Source organism: Ptychodera flava, chromosome 10 (genome assembly GCF_041260155.1).
Source record: "Ptychodera flava strain L36383 chromosome 10, AS_Pfla_20210202, whole genome shotgun sequence".
NCBI classification, from domain to species: Eukaryota; Metazoa; Hemichordata; class Enteropneusta; family Ptychoderidae; genus Ptychodera; species Ptychodera flava.
The window spans coordinates 10,476,293-10,502,253 of record NC_091937.1 but is presented as its reverse complement, the minus strand read 5'-3'; the positions used below and the strand labels follow the sequence as shown (position 1 = coordinate 10,502,253).

At 37.2% G+C, this 25,961-nt stretch overlaps 1 protein-coding gene across 3 annotated transcripts; it reads right to left on the bottom strand.

Moving 5' to 3' along the window:
- Positions 1–818: 818 nt before the first annotated feature.
- On the bottom strand, positions 819–25,499 carry LOC139141960 (protein mesh-like). Of its 3 annotated transcripts, XM_070711738.1 has the most exons (26): positions 25,244–25,494; positions 23,637–23,896; positions 22,700–22,925; positions 21,531–21,632; positions 20,946–21,073; positions 20,204–20,494; positions 18,968–19,105; positions 18,163–18,325; positions 17,536–17,790; positions 15,492–15,798; positions 14,892–15,170; positions 14,248–14,525; positions 13,908–14,048; positions 12,883–13,047; positions 11,798–12,055; positions 10,985–11,233; positions 10,158–10,331; positions 9,054–9,227; positions 8,147–8,320; positions 6,814–6,987; positions 6,021–6,194; positions 4,765–4,938; positions 3,619–3,792; positions 3,190–3,363; positions 2,233–2,390; positions 819–1,627 (listed from the first exon to the last, which is right to left on the bottom strand). In XM_070711738.1, the coding sequence occupies exons 1-26, from the start codon at positions 25,314–25,316 to the stop codon at positions 1,601–1,603; spliced, it is 4,890 nt and encodes a 1,629-aa protein (XP_070567839.1). In that variant the 5' UTR covers positions 25,317–25,494; the 3' UTR covers positions 819–1,600. The 3 variants fall into 3 exon arrangements, with proteins under 3 accessions (XP_070567839.1, XP_070567840.1, XP_070567842.1); XM_070711739.1 differs by lacking the exon at positions 6,814–6,987 and having other exon boundaries at positions 25,244–25,499; XM_070711741.1 differs by lacking the exons at positions 3,619–3,792; positions 4,765–4,938 and having other exon boundaries at positions 25,244–25,495.
- Positions 25,500–25,961: the final 462 nt, after the last annotated feature.

The following is a 25,961-nucleotide window of genomic DNA, read 5'->3' as shown; positions in this document are numbered from 1 at the left end:
TCGGAATCTACGTTGTTTCCATCTAGGTTATAACGCTGCAGAAATAACGTCGGTAACCCTCATATATACATACATACATAACATACATACATACATACATACATACATACATACATACATACATACATACATACATACATACATACATACATACATACAAATTATGTCAAGATTTCAAGTACAAAGTAACATATATATCTGTTACTTAAGTTTCATGCATCATGCACTCTTCGGACAAAATATTGCAGCATGCATAAAACCTTAAGTAACAGATATTATTACTTTGTACTTGAAGTAAATTGAGTTAATACATACATATATATATATATATATATATATATATATATATATATATATATATATATATATATATATATATATATATATATATATATATATATGGCATACACGCACGCATACATACATTATATTCCATTCTTGCAGACCTTTACAAAAATACATAGCATGTTTACATACATCGCATGATTTGATAAGCTTCCAAAGTATAGCGCATGTAAAGATCGGCAATGCGTATTACAATAACAAATAAGCAAATGTTTTCATTTGAATTCATTTTATTAATGATACGGCCATATTTTACCAGTTAACTCTATGTAGATGAAACTAGCGTTTTGGATAATGTGTGTGTGTTTCAAACGACCTACGACCCAATTATATATATATTATACAAATCATATATGATATATTATCAATATACAATATTAGATAATCATTCACTCGTGTATATATATATATATATATATATATATATATATATATATATATATAATATATATATATATATATATATATATATATATATATATATATCATGGACGTACTGAATATCTGTATTCGGTGACATTCACGACACTGTTTACTTCGCATATTCCCATTATTACTGTTTCCGATATTTTACTTAAAGGCTGTTTTGTGTGGCTGAGACAAAGTAATACACGACTTCTAAGTTATCCCTAAAATCACGTCGTAAACTCAAAGACAAGTTGCTGATTATTAATATCTTATTCAAGTTTCACTGGTTGTAGTTTTTGACTTTCGCGAATTCGAACGATTCTATAAATTTGGCTTGTTCTTATTACAAAAACACAGCTACTTATTCTTTTAGAAAAGGCATGAAGAACAAAGTACATGTACGTAATACTCCTATCATATAACAGAAAAGTTTTACAATATCGGGCATGGGTCAGTTTGCTTGATGCAACAGCGGCAAGCTGTTGTTTCAATTCGCATACAGACATTCATACTGTAGTTCACGAGGCGGACTTCTGCAATTTTGTGTCGTGCTGCACATGGCTAATAAACCGTAGAATTAGACCTTCTGAAGTAAGAAGCCTAAAATATTCACCAGATTACATGCCCTTAACTATGTTTTCTTCATTAAAATAAACGATAACATAAGCTCCCCTTCCGCTATTTGCCCTTTATTGACACAGTTAAATTTGTTAACTATGTCATGGCAACTTTCTAATGGCACTGAACAAGTTCTGGTTACTTTGTTACAAAATGTTTGTTTCATGAAATAATTGTTTGCCATGAAAATATTGTCGCAACATAATTGTTGAATTTGCGTTTCCACTGATCAGTATCCTCTGGCATTCTTGACGACCTATGTAACAAATAGCGAAATGAAATGCTAAGTTATTACATTTATATGTTACAGCTATGTAGACTTAGTGGCGATGTAAGCCTTTCTGCTTTGAACGGAGCGTTGATAAGATTGTGTAAGATCTTTCGTATCACATGTGGTCTTCTGGATTAATGTGGATACTGAAATTATTCTTCGAGAAGTGTAGTCAACCTTGTCGGTACGTGCCAAATATGAAATTGCTAAACATTGTTGGACAAAAGACCATCAATACGAGGTTTGGGGGCATTTGAAGTGACGAAAGCAGCTAGCCGTGAATTTTTAAAACGGCTGAGCCCACTGAGAGGTTAGGAAGAAGAAACACAGGTCTGGATTTGAAGAAAGTACATAACAGTTCTATCCTATGCGTAATGTGTATGCTTGTCTTGAAATTGGCAATTTTACCGTATGGAAAGCCGTAATGCATGTTTTGAAACTGTAAACATCGACGCTAAAAACGTTTTTAGGGTTGTGAGGCAAAGTGATCAGTACACCAACTGTATTTGACAGGTAACCCTGCTATAATTGGTTTCTTCGGTTTTGGCTGTCAAATTATATAAATCAGACAAGAAACAGAATATACTCGCCCTTTGCTTTTCCGTTTCGTTACGGACTCCAAATATGCATGCCTTAGTTAAAACCATGCTGATCAAAAAGATCACGACCAGACCAAATGTTACGCCGATGAAAATGAACGCAAGCTTAGTCATAATAGGGGTCTCATCTCTTTCATCAAATCTAATTGCTGTAGAGAAAAAAATCTGAATTATTAATTTACACAAACCCACCGGTACATTGCTATCAGTTCGGTAACTTATCAAAATGTCATGTTAGGATTTTCAGTATATATATAATTAATATTTTATCAAAATGAGGCTATGACCTTGCTATGTCGTCAACGCTGGCAACAAGCATTATCCACTATGGCCATCTGCCTCTAAAAGCCGATTTACCGTTGGGTTCTATCACAAAATTAATTTAATCGTTCCTTTACCTACAATTTATATTATTGTGGATACCGTACGCATATTTAGTCTATGTAGGTAACAAAACAGACTGGCGTACAGTGTTTAGCCTCTTTTTAAAAGAAAATGTCATATATCTTATAGATATTCGTTAAACGGAAATGTTTACTGTATTTAGTAAGTTCCAGAATTTATTACGTGCACATTTTGTGCGGCGATTAAATTTCATTTCAAAGCTATGCGATGAATTGCCATGGAAACTAAAATTTCCGAACTTTTGTATTGGTCGATTACTTTTAATGTCTGCATATCTTGCTCCCTTAAACTTTCACCCACGACTTGTATTTACATTGAAATTTTGTTTAAATCTATACACTGCATAAAATTCTTCGCCGATACATATCATCAGACTTTAATACACTATACGGTCCGGACCGTGACTATACTAACATTCGTACATGGCAGTCCTATTCACATGCGAAGGACATGGTACATGGTAAATTATTGCATGCTCGCCCTCAGTTTCTTACAAGACCCATTTTTATTCACGATACTAAATTCATGTAGATAAGTACTTACCTTTGCAAGTCGGCGTATTTTGACTCCAAGTACCATCTGCCTGACACACAAGTTCCCGGCTACCGGATATGACGTAACCGTCTTGGCAGTCAAAGGTCAAGACTGACAGGAAGGTTTGATTTGCACCAGTCATGTAACCATTCAAAGGAGGTTCAATGGCATCACACCATATTGCTGTGAAACAAAGAAAAGTACTCGTTTGATCATAGTCCTCACAGCAAGCTATATTGCGCAAACTTTGCAACGAAAACAAATTTAAAGCCCTAACTTCAAGTTCACCTCATCGATATAACAAAACAGAAAGAAACGACAACCGATCTATAATCATTAGATCGCAACTATAAATATTTCCAAGAGGGCGTTGTGAAATAAATGAGCATAACCATGACAATATCAAATAATTTTAGATTGAAAATGAAACGTATCTACCTTCACACTTTGGCGGTTGTGCATCCCATGTACCATCATGCTGACAGGTAATTTCCTTACTGCCATTGACGAGGTAACCTTTTTCGCATTCAAAGCTCACCACGGATTGATATGTTCGATTTACACCCATTTTCATGCCGTTCGTTGGCAATTCGATGCTGTCACATACTATAGCTGTAGTACGAAGTATGTACAAATAATGTCGTGAATATTATCTAAATTTGAGCATGGAAGGTCGAAGAGTGGACTTCCTTTTTATATCTTTTCAAATGTGAAGAAGCATTATGCATTATAGTGAAACCTAAAATTGACACTTCATTTAAGGTACAACGCCTCGGGGTCAAATTATCGGACACTCTAACGTTTACAATTCTCTTCTGATCTACCACTTGTGGGGGTTCATTTTAAAACTTTTGGTGTGAGAAAACTTTTCACCGTCTTAGGTTTTCGGAAATCGAAAATTATATTTTTCAAATAGAGTTAACACAGGAATGGCGGCCATTTTGAATTTCAATTGTCGGGACATCTAAGGTAATGGTAATATGTCTCTCTAGTACCATATTCTGCAAGGTGACTCCTGGTTTTGATTTTTGCTTTGGTAAGACAATTGTCGAAAGTTTCATTGAGGAAAGTCTGAGCAATAGTTTAAGTCTTTCACTTTCGAGAGGCATACTACCTTAAGCTTATCCAATAGGAACCGTTGTTTATAAAACAAGGCGGTCGCAACTAAGAGCTCAAACTTCAAAATGCTATTTAATAAAGTACCAGTGATCACAGGTCGCTTCTTCTGAGTGACTGCTTTCTTGACTTGAGTTGACAACGCAAGGTGTGAAGCCTACAGTCAGCATAGTAAAGTATATAATTGATATTGTGGTGGTCCCTCGTGCTCAATTGTCGACTAAGTTTTCAAAAATTACAGTTGGACTGACTCTTTGTGGAACACTTATAGCAATTATAAACCTTTGGGCTGTTTAAAATGTAAGACGTCGGTATGTATGATTTGTTCCGGATAAGTATGAATCTCTAGATGAAGAGGTGACAATTTTTTGCAATAACACTGATCGAGCGAGAGGTCTTGATATGCCGGAATTGATCAGCAAGAAAGTAAAGAAAATAACATCAAAGAATGTATAAAAAGACATTTACGTTCGCATGTTGGTGGTTGCCCATTCCATGTTCCTTCACTTTGACATGACAGTTCTGCCTCCCCTGATATGTTGTAGCCCTCATCACAGTCAAATATTACAGTAGAATTGATTGTTGCACCGTCTCCTTCCATAACACCATTTACAGGAGGTTCCAGAGTTGGGCACAAAATAACTGTGGTAAAACACAAATTTGCATAATGTATCTGAAATATGGAAATCCTGTAGTTTGAAAAGTATTACTATTGCTATTTATATTTTAATTCCTGGCAGAAGCAGACATATTCTTTACAATTGTTCCTCATTTGAGTCGTTAAGTGATAATGTATTTCATATTTTAATTGGTTACAATCTTCATAACAGCTTGTTGTCTCAACTTGGCTTTCAAAAAAGATGTTTCAATCTACCTGTAGGACAAATATTTAACCTTTTACAAATAACTCTCATCAAAAAGTATTAGAAATGGGTAACATCAACAAAGCTGAGTTGAAAGACTATCTGCAAAATGTACCTGTCATTAGGATATTTACTCACTAAGGTAACATGTATATTTATTTAAAAAAGTTCACATTTCCGGATGTTTCAATTATTATATTGCCACGAACTAATATATAATAATTTAAACATTCGGAAATGTGAACTTTTTTAATAAATGTGTTGCCTTGGTGTGGTAAATTATTATATCTACCAGTAGGCCGAGGGCTAAACAAATTACACGTTTACATGTAAACATCCGCCGTCAGGGGATGATAATAACAATAGTACCAATTTAAAGTTTCAAATCTGCACACGTCTGCTGTATTGAGTCTACCTTCACAAGTAGGTGGGTTTTGATTCCAAATACCATCGGCTTGACAAACAATTTCTCTGCTGCCGGATAAAAATAACCTTCTTGGCAGTCAAATGTCGTGACCGACAGGAAAGTTATGTTTTCATTGATCACGTTGCAGCCCAGGGGAGTTCGATGACATCACACAATATTGCCGTAAACTAGAAAAGTACGCTTAATTTAAATACACAATATACCGTTAAAAAAAACAATGTCATTCGTGTCCTTCAAGGGGCAGAAAAATATACAAATATAATATAAAAATACAAATAAGTGCCATTCGTTTAAATAAGCTTACAACATTATGAAAACAGACAATTGGCAAAACATTTGATCAACAATTACTTATCCTATAACAAAGAGTATGGGCATATCTTAAGAATAAACAATTCAATAATATATAAAGGGGTTCATTAACTAGTGACTACCTTCACACTTTGGCGGTTCTGCATCCCAGGTACCATCATGCTGACAGGCAATTTCCTTACTGCCATTGACGAGGTAACCTTTTTCGCATTCAAAGCTCACCACGGATTGATATGTTCGATCTTCACCCATTTTCATGCCGTTCGTTGGAGGTTCTACGCTGTCACATACTATAGCTGCAAGCACGAAATATGTACAAATCATGTCGTGAACATTATCTTAATGTGAGCATGGCAGGTCGAAGAGTGGACTTCATTTCATATCACTTCAATTGTGAAGAACGAAGCACTCAATGCATTAATCAGTGAAAACTAAAATTGACACTTCGTGTGAGCTTATCGAATAGGAGCATATGTTTGTAAATCAAGACGACAACAACTACGAGCTCAAACTTCAAAATATAATTAATAAAGTACCACTGATCGGAAACTCACAGGTTGCCTTCTTCTGAGTGATAGTTAGTTTTTTGAGTTCACAATGCAAGGTGTGAAGCCTGCGCAGTCAGCATATTGATATATATGATTGATATTATAGCGATCTCTCGTGCTCCATTGTCAGCTACAAAAATTATAGTTGGGCAGGCTAATTCAAGAACGCTGATGGCAGGTGTAACCTTAGAGCTGTTTAATATGTAAAAAGTCAATTTGCAAGATATATCAACGATAAGTATGAATTTCTATGAAGAGGCGAAACCTTTGGTAATGAAATTGCTCGAACGAGGGGCCTTGATGTGCCGGAATAGATCGGCAAAAAGGAAAGAAAAAAACATCAAAGAAAATCTAAAAAGAAATTTACATTCGCATGTCGGTGGTTTCCCATTCCATGTTCCATCACTTTGACACAAGAGTTCTGCCTGCCCTGATATGTTGTAGCCCTCATTACAGTCAAATGTTACAGTAGAATTGATTGTTGTACCGTCTCCTTCCATGACACCATTTACAGGGGGTTCAAGAGTTGCGCACAAAATAACTGTGGTAAAAGACAGATTTGCATAAATGTATCTGAAGGATTGAAAGCCTGCAGTTGGAAAACTGTGTGAAGAAATTAGCCTACACGAAAACGTACGTCAATATTTATTGCTTATAGCTTAGTAACTAAAAATTGCTGGCTCTGGCAGAACCAGATATAAATCTTCACAATCGTTCCCTGTATGAGTCGCTAAGTGATACTGCCTGACGATTGAGCATAACGGTTCACAAAACAATAATGTAGAGATGTACTTGTGTAGCACTACATCTCCGGCAATCCTTATATATTCCGCTCTACGTTTCGGATTTCGTATACATATGAACTAATTATGTTAAAAATTCTTCCAGCTTTTCGATATATATATATATATATATATATATATATATATATATATATATATATATATATATATATATATATATATATATATATATATATATACCTCACTCATTCAGCGTGCACTGCCATTGGTTAAACACGACTCACGTGACATGTAAAAGAACGCGATGATGCCCTCTGTGAACTCTGCATTTGATATTACATGGACGACGTCATTTTACTTACTGCGCCTCCTTTCTGCGCATAACAAATTGTCGGTCGCTTGTACTGGCTGCGAAACGTCATATGCAGAGCTGTCACCGGTAGTTAGACGATATTTTGATGCAAGTAAACAGCAAACGAACGAATATGGCAACAAGGAATGGAATTTCTGTGTTCAGCGACTATGCAAGCAACAAATTTGGATACGCCACCGAGGAGATCGGCAAACTTTCAGGGGCAACCCTAGACTCGGCACTGACAACATTTTACGCTGAGCTCCGGACTCAGAAAGGCGAACTGTACTCGAAGAAGTCCTTGTGTTTTTGTGTCTTTGCATGTTTTCTTGTTTGGTGTAATAAAAATAATAACACATGACAGCTAGGGCAATATCACGATTTTTTGCCTGCCCAAGGGATGGTGGTCGTGATCGAAATATTGATGTTGCCCTCGCTCACACGTGTTATTACTTAAATATATACTCATACTCATACTCATATATGCTTTTGAGCTGTTTTGCAAAGTGAGAAGACGATTTGCAGGATTTGTTATTTACTAACATTGACCGACGAAGTTATGAGATAGACATAATCAATTAATACGAAGGTCAAAGGTAATTTACATTCGCATGTTGGTGGTTTCCCATTCCATGTTCCATCACTTTGACACAACAGTTCTGCCTGCCCTGATATGTTGTAGCCGTCATCACAGTCAAATGTTACGGTAGAATTAAATTCTAAACCGTCTCCTTCCTTAGTACCATTCACAGGGGGCGCTAAAAATTCGCACAAAATCGCTGTCGTAGAAATGTGAGACAGAAAGCATAGATTATAATAAGTATCTCTAAACCATAAAAAAACCCCTGCGCTTGGAAACATGTGTGTATTGTCTTTTCATTGGTTACAATCAACGTAAAACGTAAAGTTTTAGTAGTTGACTTTCAAAAGAGGTGCTTCAAGCTACCATTTGGATGATGTTACTAGTTTCAAAATTACAAAGTGCACTTATAATCAGACGAGAAGAAATAGATAACGCCAATTAAGTTTAGTCGAAAGATTTTCACAACATGTATTAATCATTTGGATATATTTATAACGCAACGAGTTCACTCCAAAAGTTTACATCGGGAGACTTAAATGAGTAGATTGATTTGTGAGAATAGAACGAAAATTCAACGTACTTTTTGGTACACATAGTACACAATGTATTATTCAATCAAGTCATAAAATATTTTGTAGCACTCGTTTTGTCTGTCGGAAAATAGCTAATAAACAATTTACACACAAAGAAGTAAACATTCGCTCTCAGGCGATGATGATGACAATTATCAATTCGCGAGCTTGTTTTGATTCCAAGAACTAGTGGCATGACAAACATTTAACTGCTTCAGAATAAAAGACAAACCTTCTGGGCAATTAAAGGTTATTAATATCGACAGGAAAGTTGATAAGCTTGGACATTCAATCAGGAAAGAGAGAACTTGAAATCATTGATAAATAGGGAACCTGTATCAAAAGACATGCACTTACTCTCGCATGTCGGTGGTTGACCACTCCACGTTCCATCTATTTGACACAATATTTCTGCCTCTCCTGATATGTTGTAGCCCTCATTGCAGCCAAATGTTACCAGAGAATTAAAAGTAATACTGTCTCCTTCCATTACACCATTAACAGGAGGTTCTATAGTTTCGCACAAAATTGCTGTGACAGAAAGATTAAATAGACAACAAAGGTTTTAATGAATGTCTATCTGAAACATAAGAAACCTTTGTCTATAATATTATATAGGGCTCAGCCCTTGGTGTCGCGCCAGGAGTTAAGATTGGCAATGTTATTTGTATTGATTCATGATAAACTGTAATTGTTACTTCATAAACGTTTATATGACAACTATGCCTAGTTTCCCTCTGATGAAAGCAGTTCACGTACGTACACGACGTCAAACCCTGCAGCAGGGCAGGTATAGATTTTCTGTAGTGTGTAAAAATTTTGGACAAAAATTGGCAATTTTTACAATGATAACAGCCAATTGCGTTAAACAAGAGACGTATTATGCAATCATTATCATTGCAATGGTAACCGCACTGCCCACCTTCCACTTGCAAGCTGAAAACTATAGCGTCCGTCTAAAAACTGGCAATTTTTGAATCTAATTATTGACACAGGGGGCGCTCTTCTATAATTCCATCCCAGCATTCTTTGCGTATGCCACCGTTCATATGCACGACAGTTTTCTCCCTTTATCTATATCAACGATATTTTGTATCAGCGACAAGGTGCATAATAACATTTACTGGCTAATAAGAGAGGTATATTTTATAAAAGGCATGTTATATAATGGTAATTTGTTTCGTATTTGTTTATTTACGAGTACTCAGAAAAAAAAAAACATGGCGGCGCCCATGAAAGAAGGGTACACTTCCGGTTACTAGCATAGTATATTATGAATAAGTGCATGCGTAGTCAGTAAGCCGCTGGCGCGACTATAAGAAAAGAGATACTTTGATAATGAAGTATGACACAAATGATTTATTCCGATTCAAAACGATAGTTTGCGCTGTAATAATGTACATGTCTTAGCAGTTCTATTTTCATTTTCAATCCTTTCAGTCACCATAAGGGTATCCATACCTTCACATGTAGTCGGTAAACCGTCCCACGAGCCGTTCTCATGACAATATCTCTGCTTGGAACCGCTCATGTTATAACCAAGTAAACATTCAAAGCTTACGACAGACCCGGCGATATAACTTGATCCGTTCTTCATACCATTCTCTGGTGTCGGTAAAATCCCGCAACTCACCACTGAAAGTATTATACACTGATTAGAATTGTAAAGATCGATACTGACAACTACAAAAATGTGCCTGTGTTAATACCTTATAAACGTTAGTGCAACCTTTTAAGTCAAACAAACACATAGCGTCCATAATGTTAGTTCTAAGATCGAAAGGCCCTCTCAATGTGAACCTATCATTTAGATATACATTTTCTGTTTATCAAGGAACGTCGAATATTTATTGTTAAATTGCCTTGCTCGTCATTAAAGCAAAGACGACTTTTTTGTATAGCAAGTTATAAATTGTAGATGAATAAGGCATGTTTCAATCATACACGGCACCATTTTTTCGAAATTCTTTGATCTGTTTTCACGATTTTTAATGCTTTGTATTATTATATTTGTTGTTTTGGAGATTTTAGAATCTTTTGGGCGGTAGCATTAAAGATAGTACAAATTGATGATAAAACGGCAAAAGCCAACTGCAAACATGCTGTCGGTACATTTATAGAACTAAAACATATTGGTTGGTCTTTTCCCGTTTTATGGATTGGATTATGTCATGCATACAGTACGGTTTCTTTGCTTGCAGGGCCGGGTAACATTTCTTCTGTTACAAGCTCTAAACCCTGTGCAAACGCATAACACGTAATTTTAACGTCATTCCGACATTTATTACCTTCAGATGTATGATTAACAGTGATCACGTAGTTTTCTACAGCCATTTGTGAACCCTTTGCCGTTTCTTCATCGCCTGTCACCAAGTAGTCGAAGATACATTGCAGGCTTGCTCCACAAATGTCGGTGACTTCATCTGAATCGTTTGATCGTGGAAGGTTAAAGAGCGGCTCGTATGTCAAATCTGTGCTTGTATGCGCGTCTTCCCCTACTCTGTAGTAGAACAGAGAATCTGCGGGAACTATCGCCCCTAAAAAGTCAACAAAGAAACTAATGAATTCTCATATCCCCTATTTTTTTAAATCTCATCTTTTGTTGTGCGAAGGCTTAATCGGTTTGATTTTTTACTGAAATTATCGGGAAGGTAGATCATGTTTAAAATTATTGACCCAGGAACTGTATCTGTCCCAGATGTGACAGACTGACATTCAAAATTATTTTTATGTGTAAGTGTTTAAAGGAAGACAATTTCTGAAAATTCTACCATTGTAATCCATTTCCGAAAGACGTCTTCAATGAATGTTACGTTTTCTACCTCGCACAACGAAAGAACACACTCTATTATAGTTAAACAATGATGCGGCTTTCTCCAAACCATACGAATCTAGAAAATGATTGACAATTTTTCTACACCTTGCAAGGAATAATATCCGGCATAATATGTGATAGAAAGCAAAACATAAATGCGGTTTCAACTCAGTAACATAGAATATGTTGCATTTTGTTGACGTGCCCTTTGCATTATAGTTAACGGTCAACGTCCCACATGTTTAGCAAGTTTTAAAGCACATTGGAAAGTTAGGACTTTACTTACAGGTCATTCCAAAGTCGTAATGAATATCCTGCAGGCTTGAATTGACGGGCACGTAGTTTCCTTCGGGGGTCAAGAGGTCATCATCCGGGTTGTCGTTCCAGGTTCCAAGAAGGCCTGCAGTCTGATTTTTGAATTCCGGTGTGGCAAGAAATAGTAGTGACATTGCTTGTCCGACAACAGAGATTTGAGTTGAGACACCAAGCTCGAATATAACAGATATTTTATAGTCTGTGATATTTGTTCTTGATATAGTTACCCCTAATATAAAACATTTGAGAAGAAACTGTGCATTACCCTATTTTGCATGATTTGGACTGTCAATTTCAGATCATTCAGTTAAGTTGTAATTATACTTTATTTTACTTCTGAAACCTTTAGAAAAAACCAAGTATCTGGGATTTCCCTTTGTTTTTTTATGCACTATTAAAGGTGTTAGATTAAGGTGCTTTACAATAAAGTTTAATTGTCCGCCATTTAATTTGAACGGAGACTTGGAGCAAAGGCTTATCAATGCATATATTTCAACCGGAAATCGAGCAGCGTGTTCACTAAAGGAAGGAAATCTGGGCTGTTAAGATTGCATTTTTCAGTTTTCCTTTTGATCTTTCTGGCAAATTGTTTCCCACATTCTAAAATCAAAATCAAAATATTGTGTTAACTCTCTTAATGGTAATTCATATCATCATCAACAATGTATTTGTGTGTCTATCTTTGACATTCTATGTGGGTTAATAAATAATCACTCAATCCATGAATGCGAATGATTTCTTAAACTTGTAAATATACCGTGCGTGGATAACTTAAAACACGTAAACTTCATTAAAGGTATACAGTCACTTGTAATGTAAATATGTCCATATATGGTCAAAGGGGCATTCCATGGTATTCAAAATGTCCAAGTGAGGGCGCCGTTTTAAAAACGCGGCCACCCACTTAAAACATGTTATTGGTTAGATTTTCTCTTTAGGGTAACTGTGGCAAAATTGGAACAGGTGACAGTATACCTTTAAGTGAACTATACACTTTATGTACTAAATTCCTCAGGTCTGAAGATATTCATTAGAGTACAGGTATCTGTTTCACACCTTGAAATTCCCAGAAAGTTTCCTCTTCGAAGTCTAACATCTGCCATTCATATCCATTGTGCTCGAGGACGTAGACGTCGAGGATTCTACGATTACTTCTTTCTACGTGCACTGTTGCAGTTGAATTTCCCTTCATTGCGAAGGCCTTGAAAACGGTCGCAATGTCTGCAAATTTATGAAGGTTTAGAATGCTTGTTTCAATAAAGGTATGATAGCTACTGAGATAGAGGCTCTAAGAGATATGTGTCATTGATCAGAATTTTAGATAATGAAGATTTAGACAGTTCATTCTCTGTACAATGTAGTACTGATTCAAAAAAGCAGATTTTTATTGACCAATTTTTGTATGCCATGGTAAATTTCAGTGGAAAGCTTGAGTTTCACCTTTTGGGGTCTGAAAAGCCCATTCTATGTAAAACCAGACGTGAACAGAATGTGCTCACGTGTTTTACAACAGGTTCATTAATAACAGTAATAGCTTCACAGAACAATCAGATACCTGTTATATCATTATATGAAGCGGGTTTCATTAACTTTCGCACAGTACTCTTTGAGTTAAATTTTGATTATGGTAAAGTTTAGTCGACTTTCTGAAAAATTTGACTTTTCTCATCTTGGACTCTGAGAAGCGTTTTCCATCTTTGAAGCAGTCATTTTATTGGTCCAACTCGAGACATAATTCCAATTTTGGCCAATCTTTGATCTAAAATGGTAAATGTTTTGATACATTTCTTAAAAAATGATGTAAAAATATGATTATTTCACATTTTGGGCTCTAGGAAATGTATGTCAAACACTAGACTTTATCGCATAGCTTTGATGTTTGGGTATAAAAACATTTCACCAATTTTTCAGGAAAAGAAAAAACTTTGACACCCATGCAAAATTTGATGGTCGAACTATTTTTGAAATATGAAATCTTCAAAATTGAAAATATTTCTGTGCATACTTTACACATATGGCGTGTTTAAAACTCTCCATGTTACCGGACGACTTCTATTCTATCGGGGTGGGTTTTTACTCACTGTTTGACTCAAGTGGCGCCATACGACCTTGTAAGACAAAGCTTCCATCGTTCACGCTAAGCAGAGTGAATTCACCGTGTCCGTTGAATGTGTATTGAAGTCCATCCAGTGTTATCATATGAGGATCTCCGAACAGTGTAGCTGTAAAGACGAGAAAAAAGTGATAATTTCTGCCTTGATCTTCCTCCCTTAGCATGCATGTGGCACACTCACAGTAAATGGAACGACCTTTCAAAGATAACGTGGGAAAATAATTTCAAAACAATATCTCTTCAGATTTTCATCAATCGCTAAATGTACGCACCTTCGATATACATGTATTACGTAATAAAATTCATACCTGGACGCGGCGGTTCATAGTCTGTACAGTTGTGTGACGGTCTCAATTCAAAGTACTTATCACACAACGATTTATTGAAGTCGGAGAGAACACAACAACGATAAAAGGGTAACACATCTTCTTTGAAGTGAGACATGTATGGAATCTTCCCTGGGCTATTGTATGGCGCAATTCCGCCGTGGTGTCGACTGTGGGACGGGCCAGCGTCAAAGGAGTCCGCAGACTCAATTATGCTTCCAGCGGCGTCGTAGCAACATTCTCGCCCGGTACCTTCGTCACTGAAAAAAGTTATCATGTGGAAAACTTACATGCTAACCTTTTTTCCTCTCCTAGACTATATACAGTACAATGTACAGTGCACAACTTTCTGAAGGCGAAGGGGGATAAGGATAGAAAAGGCAAACAACATTTAACCTATTCCATTCGCACTTTTGCCAGCTAATTCGTAAACCAACATGTATATGTTTGAAAAAGATGTTATAGTACTTGTGGTTGAATATGAGCTAAAACATCATCGACTCTGTCATGAAATAATATTTTTTCAAACGAAAAAACACATTTTTGTATAGTGATCAAGCCCTAACATTTTACAGCTAATTTGGTATTTTTATCTTTAATATGAGGTCGGAACTACATTCGTGTACCTGGGCACAGTCACACGGACGCAGTGCACGGCATTGCGTTTCCAAAAGCAGTTATCTGAGCGTCTCGAGCCAATACGGCAACCAGGATTTGGCGTGTATCTACCGATGTCAGCACGGGCCTGGTCCAAAGTACACGGGCAGGGAGCTGCGAGATCCGCAGAGAAAGTCAAATCGTTTATGACGTCATTGTACCACTTGTCACACAAAGTTTTGGGATCAGTATTCCTCCCGAAATTCCATATTAGGTCGTGCACATCGCTCCAAACTGCTTCTTGCGTCCTATATGAATAAAGTTCACAAGATTTGTCACCATACGAGAGTTGTAAAAATAAGCTTCTTGATTTAGATCGTCGTGCAGCAGGTAAGAATGTAAGTTAGTAAATCATTATTAACTTCCTTTAAGTAGTGTATAAAAAGGTTGTTAGAAGTTGGATTTGTCGAAATTTTGTATATTACATTCACAGGCCGCTCGAGTGTCTTTGTCTGTAACGGATGTGAAATAACATGGTATTAAACTATTAGAAGTCAACTTTGTCATTGAAAGTAAAAGGGTACAACAGAATTTTACTGTGAACAGGTAAATTGTTGGGTGTTACTCACTCCACATCAGCACCATCTTCATTAAATACGGATACTCTCACTGCACCAATTTCATGATGTGTTCCAAAATCTAGTGGGTTAAATGAAAATTCTCCTTGCTCTCTGGAAATGCCTTCTCCGAGAACTACCGAGCTCGTCCAAACGAAATCACCGCTGATGGCATCTTCTTTGTATCCGTAGAGATGAATATCTACGCTGCCAGCTTCGAAGATGGAGGCTGGCCAGGTGATAGTCACGTCTTCGTTAGTGGTGCGCCATGAGCTGCTGTCCAACCGTTTTACCTTGGTATCTGTCTGTTCGACATTTACTGCAATAAACAAGACTGGAACTAATTTGGGATACATGTAATTGGATTTTCATATTTTTTAAATTTATCAAAAATGGTATGCGCTCTATAGTTGAATGTCTCATATTACAAATTACTCATAAAAACAAGTGTGTTACTTAAAAATAAAATCAGATGAGCTTACATTTGCAGATTTTAAAGACATTTCTTCACTATCAAATTTTCCCAATTAGTTTCAATCGTGTTAATTTCTTGTTCAACCCCTAAAACAAACAAACATACATACATACATACATACATACATACATACATACATACATACATACATACATACAGACAGACAGACAGACAGACAGACAGACAGACAGACAGACAGACACGCAAACAAAGACAACATTCACATGCATAAACACCAATGGCAACAGCAAGGGGACATTTGATATTTAGTGAGACGTTCAGACTGATGAGCGTCATAAAATCAAATTATAGCACGCCACATGCTCATTCCATGTCGCGATTCGCCAGAATACGTCACATGACGAGAAAATAGGTACGTCTCGTCAGAGGACATTTTTTGAAAAGCTATTACCCTAGGGAAATAGTTCTGACCAAATTTGGAAAAGTGCCCGGTCACGTGACCGTAGTGTCGTCTGCAGCTTTGCAACAATGGTGGGTGACTAGAACGCGATGTGCGTCCGGGATAGGTGACGACTCATTCTCTAGAACAGATTTTCCAACATTTTCAAACATTCCAAAAGCGTAGGAACTTGAACAGCTCATCGACGGAAAAGATTGAAGTGCAACTTAGGATGTCACTAGGTATGCTTAGAATATTATTTGAAAGAAAGTGGTACCACGTACAACTGGAACCACTGTGGAAATATCGCCCAGTAAACTTGTCACAATGGATTGCTGCGGTGCAAAATATCAAAACACATTAAAAACTATATAACGGTACAACATGAGCATGTGGTGTGTTATAAAACACCTATAGCTTGGTCTTATTCGGGCTATAGTGCTCGTCTATTACCCATCGTTGCTATGTGTTACCGGAAACACATCGCTCTACCCCTCGGCCTACGGCCTCGGGGAATAGCGATGTGTTTCTGGTAACACATGACCCCTCGGGGTAATAGACGGGGCTATAGCCCTCATGACCAGGCAATAGGTGTTTACTGTTAAACGGACGACAAATACTTACTAAGTAATTGAAGCGACTGTTTTGAGATCAATTCATTCGTAAATTTAAAATTTGAAATAGTATTGGATAGCAGACTATATACATGTCACCAGATTACCGTTAATCGTATGTAATTATATGATTTCGATATTTCTGGACAAAAATGGTAGCTATTCACAAAATACCGGGATTAAAGTCCTCGTTCATCGTACGTCTTGGTATATTCCTCGATGCTACGCATCTTGGACAATACTGTGACATAAATCTCGTTCTATTGTGAATAACCTTATAAAGTAAGGAGGCACCGTGGTCCACTGGGTAGGGTAACGGACTCACTATCAGAAGGTGGCGAGTTCGAGACCTGGCTCAAAACCCAGTAGGTCGAGAGAGACGGACTCATTGTTGAAGGACGGTGAGTTCGAGACTCCAGCACGGTGTTGTGCCCTTGAGCAAGGCACTTTACTCCTCAGTGCTCCATTGGGGTTAGTGGGTTATTACCTCATCCTGTAATTGGGCTAACGCCTGTTGGATGATGGACTGATAAAGAAAATAGTTCCTACTGGTCTGAATATACTTACACACTGTGAATATTCCATCGTAAACGTAGTTGGCGCCACCATCTGTCGAAACACTAAATGGGAGTCTGCCTATCTCATAAAATATAGGAGTGATGCACGTAGCTTCTTTGTCTCTTTTTGTTGTATGACATTCAACAGTTGTCTGCAGGTTACGAAACTTCAATAAGATGTCATTACCATCGAAGCAATGTCCAACCAATGTTATTTCCTGTCCACCAAGCATCGTGCCGGTTGAGGGGAAAATGGTGATTGAACCTTTAAAAAACCACAGCAATTTAGCAGTCCTAAGTTGCGTAAGAATACATCAATTTTTATGAGCGAAATATCAACTTAATCGCCATAACAACCACTGCAAACATCATCAGTCATCACCATCCCCGTCACCAATCATCATCATCATCATCATCATCATCATCACAGCTACTTATAGAACTATAAAAAAGTCGTCGTAAATGCTATTTTCCTCGTCACGGTCTCTGTCAACTTAATAAGCATAATTCAGTACCTTCCTCCGGATAAAAAATAAAAAATGACTACCAAAACAGCGCAATCACAACCACCACCATGACCATTGATCAAAAAAACAAAAAACAAAAACAAAACAGTATATTTTAAAGTGCTCTGTACCTCCTGTGTTACAGCCTCCTTCTATTATTTCTGCACCATCGATTCTGAATGCGTAACGTCCTGTCACATTAGCGTTTGAAGTTTCGTCTATGTTTACAATAGCTGGCGTTCGGGATTCACTGACATTCTTAAAAACGAGTCCATCCCCTGAGTTAAAACCAACCTATGAGAAAAACCCATTTGATTAAAAATGTCGTTAAACATGTGTAGAATCGTGCGAGAAGCAAATGGTTTATGTATGTATGTATGTATGTATGTATGTATGTATGTATGTATGTATGTATGTATGTATGTATGTATGTATGTATGTATGTATGTATGTATGTATGTATGTATGTATGTATGTATGTATGTATGTATGTACATATGTGTGTATGTATGTATTTGCGGGGGTTTTTTTTGTATTTTATTGTATTGTATATATACATGTCTGTATGTATGTACGCGTGCAGGTAGGTAGGTAGGTCACATAAATACATCACACTTACATATCACTGTTTATAGAATAGCTCACTTGCTACTATTTATATGTGTAATAGATAGATATAAACAGATAGATAGATAGATAGATAGATAGATAGATAGATAGATAGATAGATAGATAGATAGATAGATAGATAGATGGATGGATAGATAGATAGATAGATAGATATAATATAAAATTATCACATATACACATGTGCTAATTATCTTCCCATATAGACATGTTCCCACGATGATGACTTTTTAATATGTAAATATCATACCACGATCGCACCTCAGAAATTCTAAGTTACAAATTATTTCTCATTCATTTTTTACTTACTTGTGCAGGTGTGCCTCCGAGGCCTGTCATAGCGTCACCGCCACTAGCTGTTCCCGTTGTCCATACTATATCCCCGTAGTTAAATAGGGCAAAAGAATGCCTGCCATTGGTGACCAAGACTGCCTGGAATGTATTCCTCTGGTGGTAAAATAATTTGATGTGATCTTAATTTGATTTAATATATTTTGCAAATAATTCTGTTGAAAGGGGAAAGGTAGCACAAAGAAGACCCCCAATGAAAGCAATATTTACAAATAACTGATAAACGCTTTCCCAGGAGTACACAAGAAATTTAAAAACTTATTACTACTGTGGCACTTTCAAAGGCACGTTCTCCGAGTAAGTGTGACTAAGGCCAACAGAGGTCCAAAACAATACAAGTAAGCAGGTAAAACACACATTACAACAAAAAGACCAAGAAAAACATTTTAGCGTTCGAGTTTTGAGTACAGGTAAATTTGAACCTTCTTCTCGACAGTCTGTACGCAAAGACTTAAGTTATGAATACTATGGGATATCATTCCACAATTTAGCCCCTAAAATCAGGAATGACTGTTTTTCATGAGCATCAAAGGTGGATACAATATGAAACTGATCTGATGTGGTATGAATGACGGTTCAAAGATAAATTAACATGTTAGATATTATCACAATCACCCGATACACAGCTCGCAGTACAGTGTATTAAAGTAACTGTACATAAAAGCGCTATAAAAACTTGATAAATATCCCTGACACATATTTCTGTATTGTGTCCGAACAAGGAGTGACAATTTTTCCGAGTGATATCTTCGAGAAAAAAAAATTAACCTGCCAAATATTGTCTTTTATCACAGACATGTTAAGGTAGTTCGTGCATTATCTGTAGGTATTCTTGACAGAATGATTTCTCGAGCAGAGAACCTGAAAAATGTATCAACTTTCTTTAGCGGAAAGATAATTTATTTTCCGAACAACAATTTTAATGAAAACAGCATGGAAAATGATAATTTGTTAAAAAAAATACAACAGAGTTTCTTTCCCCAAAAATTTGTCCCGAACATTTTTTTCGATTTTTCTCCTTTAGAGCCCTAATGTGGCATATTCAAGTAACTTCTTATCTGTGCAGAATGTGTAACTGCTCTTCAAATGGGCAGTTTTCGGAAATTCTTGCAGTTAAAACAAGATCAGGTTACTGCTTAGCACACAGTGAAAACTCAGTTGAAAGATCCTGAAGTAAATAAAAGTTACACTCACCAGCGAGTCATTTTCTGATCCGAAATACCCCACATTGTCCCATGTTGCGACCAGTACCCAGATTGCTTCAAATTTAAGAATCTCTTCTTTTTTAAAATACTCCTTGATATGGCTTGAAGCTTTCCTTAGAATACCACTTTCAGTTGTTTGCCGCCAAAAGACGTTGCCGCCTCTATTAGTATCGACGTCACCCCAAAATGGTGCGACCACCCGTCTACCCTCAAGAGGAAAGGGATCTGGGGTGTACTGACTGACTTCCGAAAGGAAAGATATTATACCGTTTGTGTTAACCTGATGTTGTAGACAAATAAACAAATTATGTTAGAAAAGTTGTAACGACAGTGGTATTTGTAAAGAGGGTCTTCTCGAATGAGGCTTCAACTGCTCCCCAAGAACTTGAACTGTTATATGCATACGTTTAGTATTTCGTATCTTGAAATTCTGAAATTGGAATCAGCAACTAAAGTGAAGATGCTATATGATAAACAGTCTGATCAACGATTCTCACTCTTCCGCCCTCATATTATAGTAGAAGATAACCCATTGGTAGCACAGTGTTGGCTATTCCTTTGAACTGCACCGTGACGTACAAACCAAGTAAATTTTCATCGTAATTTAGTCATTTCTTGTAACTTTCACGAATTTTTCAGCACAAGAAGCCATTTCAAACAATTAATAAAGTGATATCAATATAAATTTGCAAAATAATGTGGGGGTTACAAAGAAAAGAATGGAATCATACCCACAATGAGTCATGGTCTTGATCAAAGAAAGGAAATGGAATCGAAATAAAAATCTCTCCAGAACTTCGATCATCATTTATCAAGTTGACGTTGTCACCAACTTCCGGGCCGTACGGGTAAAACAGTTCTGTAAATCGTACAATGAAACTAAGGACATTAATCCAAATCTTGTTGCCATTGTGGAGTACAGTGCTGTCTATTTGTTTAGTTTGATCCAGCAACCTGCCATTTGCAACATCTAAACTGTCTACTGAAGTAACACAAACAAGAAGTCGAGATCTTAGAATGTCATTACATGAAGTATTCAATGAATGCATTCAAAATTATTCAAGCTGGTATGTTAAACTTGCTCTTATCGACTTCGGAAGGAACTTAAGACGCGCTGCTTCCTACAGTTTGAGGAAAATTGAATGAGGTACTCTATCCCAAGGCTGACTGGAACACCATGAATGGTTGATCTATACACTATTACTTCGCATCGAACCACCAGTGTGGCGGTTATTTCAATCGCTTATAGGTTAACAAGTATCATCAACACAATCACTACCGCCTACCGCAACAACAATAGGCAATACTTAACTTACTGTATCTATCCGAGCATGGATTGTACTTGGCAATGGAGGTGTTCAGTGATTGTCCGTAGGTGAAAAATTTGTCACAGTTCGATACCATTCTCTGCTGTGATTCTGTAGGATGGTAATATTCGTTAAAAGCATTTTATCTGACACTCTGCTTGTGAATCAATATGTGTTTTGAGAGTTGGAAATAATGGTTATGGGGGCCGTTTAGGCTACTAAAATTCACATATGCAATTTACCACAATTTTAGTGCATGATTCGGATTTTTGAACATATGACTAAAAGTCGCTACTCCAATAAATGGAGTTGTCATCATGCATAGAGTATTCCAAACACTATTCCAAACTACTATATGCACGCAAGTTTTCGATGACGTCATAAGGGTGAGGAATGGTGGAGGATTATACATTTATCACATACATGACCCACTTATTTTTATTTCGAATAACAATATTTTTCAGTGAGATGTAGTTTTGACCTTTATTGTTTCAACTTGGCGGATGAAGTTGAGCTGATTCAGGTAACGATCGCACACTCCGAGACGTAGTGTTATAAATATATTGAATAGGGTAAATTTTGAATGAATAGGCCTATAGCTGTCATCATCGAAGACAAGGAGATGAGGTAGTATTATGAGATGCAGCATTTTATGTGAACATAAAGTGATACCCTTAAAATATGCATCGAAATTTGTTGGCTGCCATGCTGTAAACTGTGTATTGTTTACCACAATTAGGAAGTCTTAGTGATAGAAGAGACCTATCCGTGAAATTGTCACTCCACCTTTGGCAATGTAAAACATGACTCTGCCCTTTCGAAAGCTGGAAGCTTGAAATGCGGATATGAGCTTTCCAAAACTGGGTCGCTCTGTAGACGTCAACATTTACCATTCATTCACGCCTCTCGTTTATGTCTCTGTCATTCGCTTATAACTTTTTCATATTTTAAAATTACTAGGTCTTACCTTTACTACTGTTTGTTTGTATGTATGTATGTATGTATGTATGTATGTATGTATGTATGTATGTATGTATGTATGTATGTATGTATGTTTGTATACATGTATGTATGTATTGAGCAACGTTAACTTTGATCGCGGAAATGCATATTAACCTAAGCTCAAAACAAAATTAATTTGTGTTCGACGTAAATTGTACATGCTGTGTACACTTTACCTGGAGAGGAAAGTTCATCTTCGTTCCAGGCACCAGTCACATCTAAGTACTTCAAACACACCTGTGTCCATGAGCCAAGCATATCATTTATCAAGTGAATAATGTCACTGCGCAGGCTACCGTGAAAGAAGGCATCAACCAAGGCTGCTTGCATGTCGACGGGGTACGAATCGAAGTCCGTTATTTCTTCTCTCGTGTCGTTGATGATGTAAGGTAGGGTACCAAGCTAGGAAACGAAGGAGAGCAGAGAAAAATTACTATATTCTCGACTTGATTACAAGATTACGAATTCCTTCAAAATTCACTTCTATTTTTTTCAATGAGCGAGGCTGGAGTTCACCATAAAGAATCGAATATGAAATTTCATGGGCCTAATAAAACAGGAAATAACAGCAATCACCGTAGTGTTTTGGCACCATGCGTACGGTTATTTATGCTGTTGTTCATAAAATCGTGATCTGGACAAACATCTTGAAACCTGTAAAGAGAAAGCTTTGTGAAAAGAATCTACAATGTCATGTGTAAGTTTTTAGGTACCAGGACTCAGAATGAACTGTAAAAATAAGGGTAAAATAAGGGTACAAACAATTAACATGTATGTATGTATGTATGTATGTATGTATGTATGTATGTATGTATGTATGTATGTATGTATGTATGTATGTATGTATGTATGTATGTATGTATGTATGCACGCACGCACGCACGTACGTACGTATGTACGTACGTATGTATGTATGTATGTATGTATGTATGTATGTATGCGTGCATGCATGCATGCATGCATGCATGTACGTACGTACGTACGTACGTACGTACGTACGTACGTACGTATGTATGTATGTATGTATGTATGTATGTATGTATGTATGTATGTATGTATGTATGCATGTATATGTGTGTGTGTAATGTTGGATGTTTTAGACCGCAAACTTACCCGGAATAACTGAACAATTTGGGCATCAGTAAGACTTTTTGTTCCTCGGTAAACGTCATCAAAGGCAACATCTATTAAATTCACAACTTGGAATCGTAGTTCGGCCTCATATCTCGGGTCTAGTTCAAACTTTATCCCTATCGCCCTGACAGTTTCAACCACATTTTCCTCGAAGATTTTGAGAGGATAAGGAGTATGGTGGCGTTCCTCAAAGGTCATAATGTAATTGCCGACGTAGGTCACGTCGTGTTCTGACAGTCCTGAAAGGTAAAGAAGTACGAGGGTTGACGCATAGTCAAACATTGTGTAACCCCTTGACGTCGATTAGCTATTCCATCACAACCTGTGAGATTGTGAATGGCAGTTCTCTGTCTTTATTCCCCTCACCCTGCTGCAAATGAGGCAATAAAACTCTGCCTTATACAATGCGGCGAAGTTCTTGAATTGTGGCCAATAAAATAGCCCCATCTAGGTACAAGTGATCTAAACAATGATTTGTAGACGGGAAAATAATGTGGTGCATGGTTTCAGCTGAATTGTGCAAAAATGCATGTCAAGACGTGTCTCCACTTACGTAGGCTCAGCTATTATTTCACCCCCTCTCTTTTTCTGGTAAACAAAGTCTTTGATTTTCTTGCTCTGGCCTGTAACGGCACCGCAGCAGGGGGTATGATGATTTTATGCCACTGGACGGAAAAATACCCACCTATAGATCGACCCAAATATATATCAATATCGGTTAATGAGTGTTTTCGCTGAGATGGTATGTGCAGTGAACCAGCGAGGGCATCCACTAATGGGGATTAGCCCATCATCAGGCCATAAAGTACGTGGTATTTTTATTTCCTGGTGAGATCACTATACTCGACAAGGGTACTGGTGGCAGTTTAAAACCGTCCTTATTGTTCTCTCTCTCTCTCTCTCTCTCTCTCTCTCTCTCTCTCTCTCTCTCTCTGACCATAATGGTGACGATAAACCTACAAAACACATGATTGTGATGTTGCTTTTTGTGTACGTAGCGTTGTAAATAGTGCGGTAAAGACAATTTTTACGTGAAGAGAAAGAAGTTCCCCAGTGATCGCTTCCCTGGTCTTACAGTATGGGTGCCTAATTTTAAGTATAATTTCCGCACTATTTAAGATCTAGTCTCGTTTGACCCAATAAGGGAAGGGAAAACTAGAATATTTGGTAGTTTAAAATCTTTTCACATTTACTTTTCTCTTCAGTATTTTTTCTGGTGACTTAAACGACCTTTTTTAAAACTATAAGCACAGCTAAATCAATCACACGTTTCAAGAGGCACGTGCATACAAACGGCGATGTTTATGAGTCATTCCCGAGTGCATCTGAGAAAGACTGCGTAAGACGACTGTCACTAACAGTGACACATGTAACTCTAACAGAATCTGAAAAGTCGACATTTGGGCAGAGAGATTTGGTTCAGACTAGGTATTCAGAGAGGGATTTAGACCAACTTGTACGAACTGGACCATAATAAGTATAAATGTTCACACACGTAGTAGGCGAAACACAAGACAAGGCTTTGTTGAACTCGGTCAAACTTTAAAACCCACTTCGTTCTTTAAGCGTTTCCGTGTTTGACTTACCTTGACCAAGTCTTCCATCCAGTGCCTGGCATAACACATACGAGACAACCAGTAGATTTAAACACCTTTGCATAATCGATATCCTTTCCAATCTTTCTAATTTTTAACACGAATTCGGGATTTCACCGACAGGTTGTCGCTTCAGTCAAAGTAAAGGTGCACTCAGGACCTATGCTTGGAATGGCTGCAGTTAGGCTAACAACTGCAAGTGGTGATTAATTCTCTCAGTGGCTACTTAAAATTTTAATTTTTTAAATGCGCATGCGCTTGGTGAGATAAGAAAAGTAGAAACGCAATAATGTTAACGCTAACTAAACAAAAGCAATAACCTTGTCTCAATTCCAGGAATATGATTCAAACAGTGTGAGTTCATATTGATCGCAATTTCGCTGACTTGCACACGCCTATGAGCCTAGGAATGGGCTACGATGAAAGTTGTCGTCTGAAGTGTTTATGAAGTACTTCAAACGAGGAAACGCAACTTAGTGTTGTATACGACAATTGTTTGTGCCCTGCAGCGCATTAAAACGAATGACACTCGCAGAATGGAACGTGAATTAATATAAAAGCGACACGCGCGAGCGAAACCCAGTTGGACACGCGACTCTTTACCAAATGCAAAGGTTCAAACGCTCCGGGGTAATGTTGACAATGTGTCGTTTGGTCCTATTACTGCAATTTGAAGAACGAGTATGAGAGATGATATCCCTTGAAACAT

What these genes read in the sequence shown, in the direction of transcription:
- LOC139141960 (XM_070711738.1), bottom strand. Translation starts at nt 25,316, where the DNA reads ATGCAAAGGTGTTTAAATCTACTGGTTGTCTCGTATGTGTTATGCCAG. An exon ending in GAAACCACCGACATGCGAAT is followed by an intron (nt 6,195 to 6,813) that starts GTAAATTTCTTT and finishes TCGTGCTTGCAG; the next exon opens with CTATAGTATGTGACAGCGTA. An exon ending in AAATACGCCGACTTGCAAAG is followed by an intron (nt 2,391 to 3,189) that starts GTAAGTACTTAT and finishes TTTTCTCTACAG; the next exon opens with CAATTAGATTTGATGAAAGA.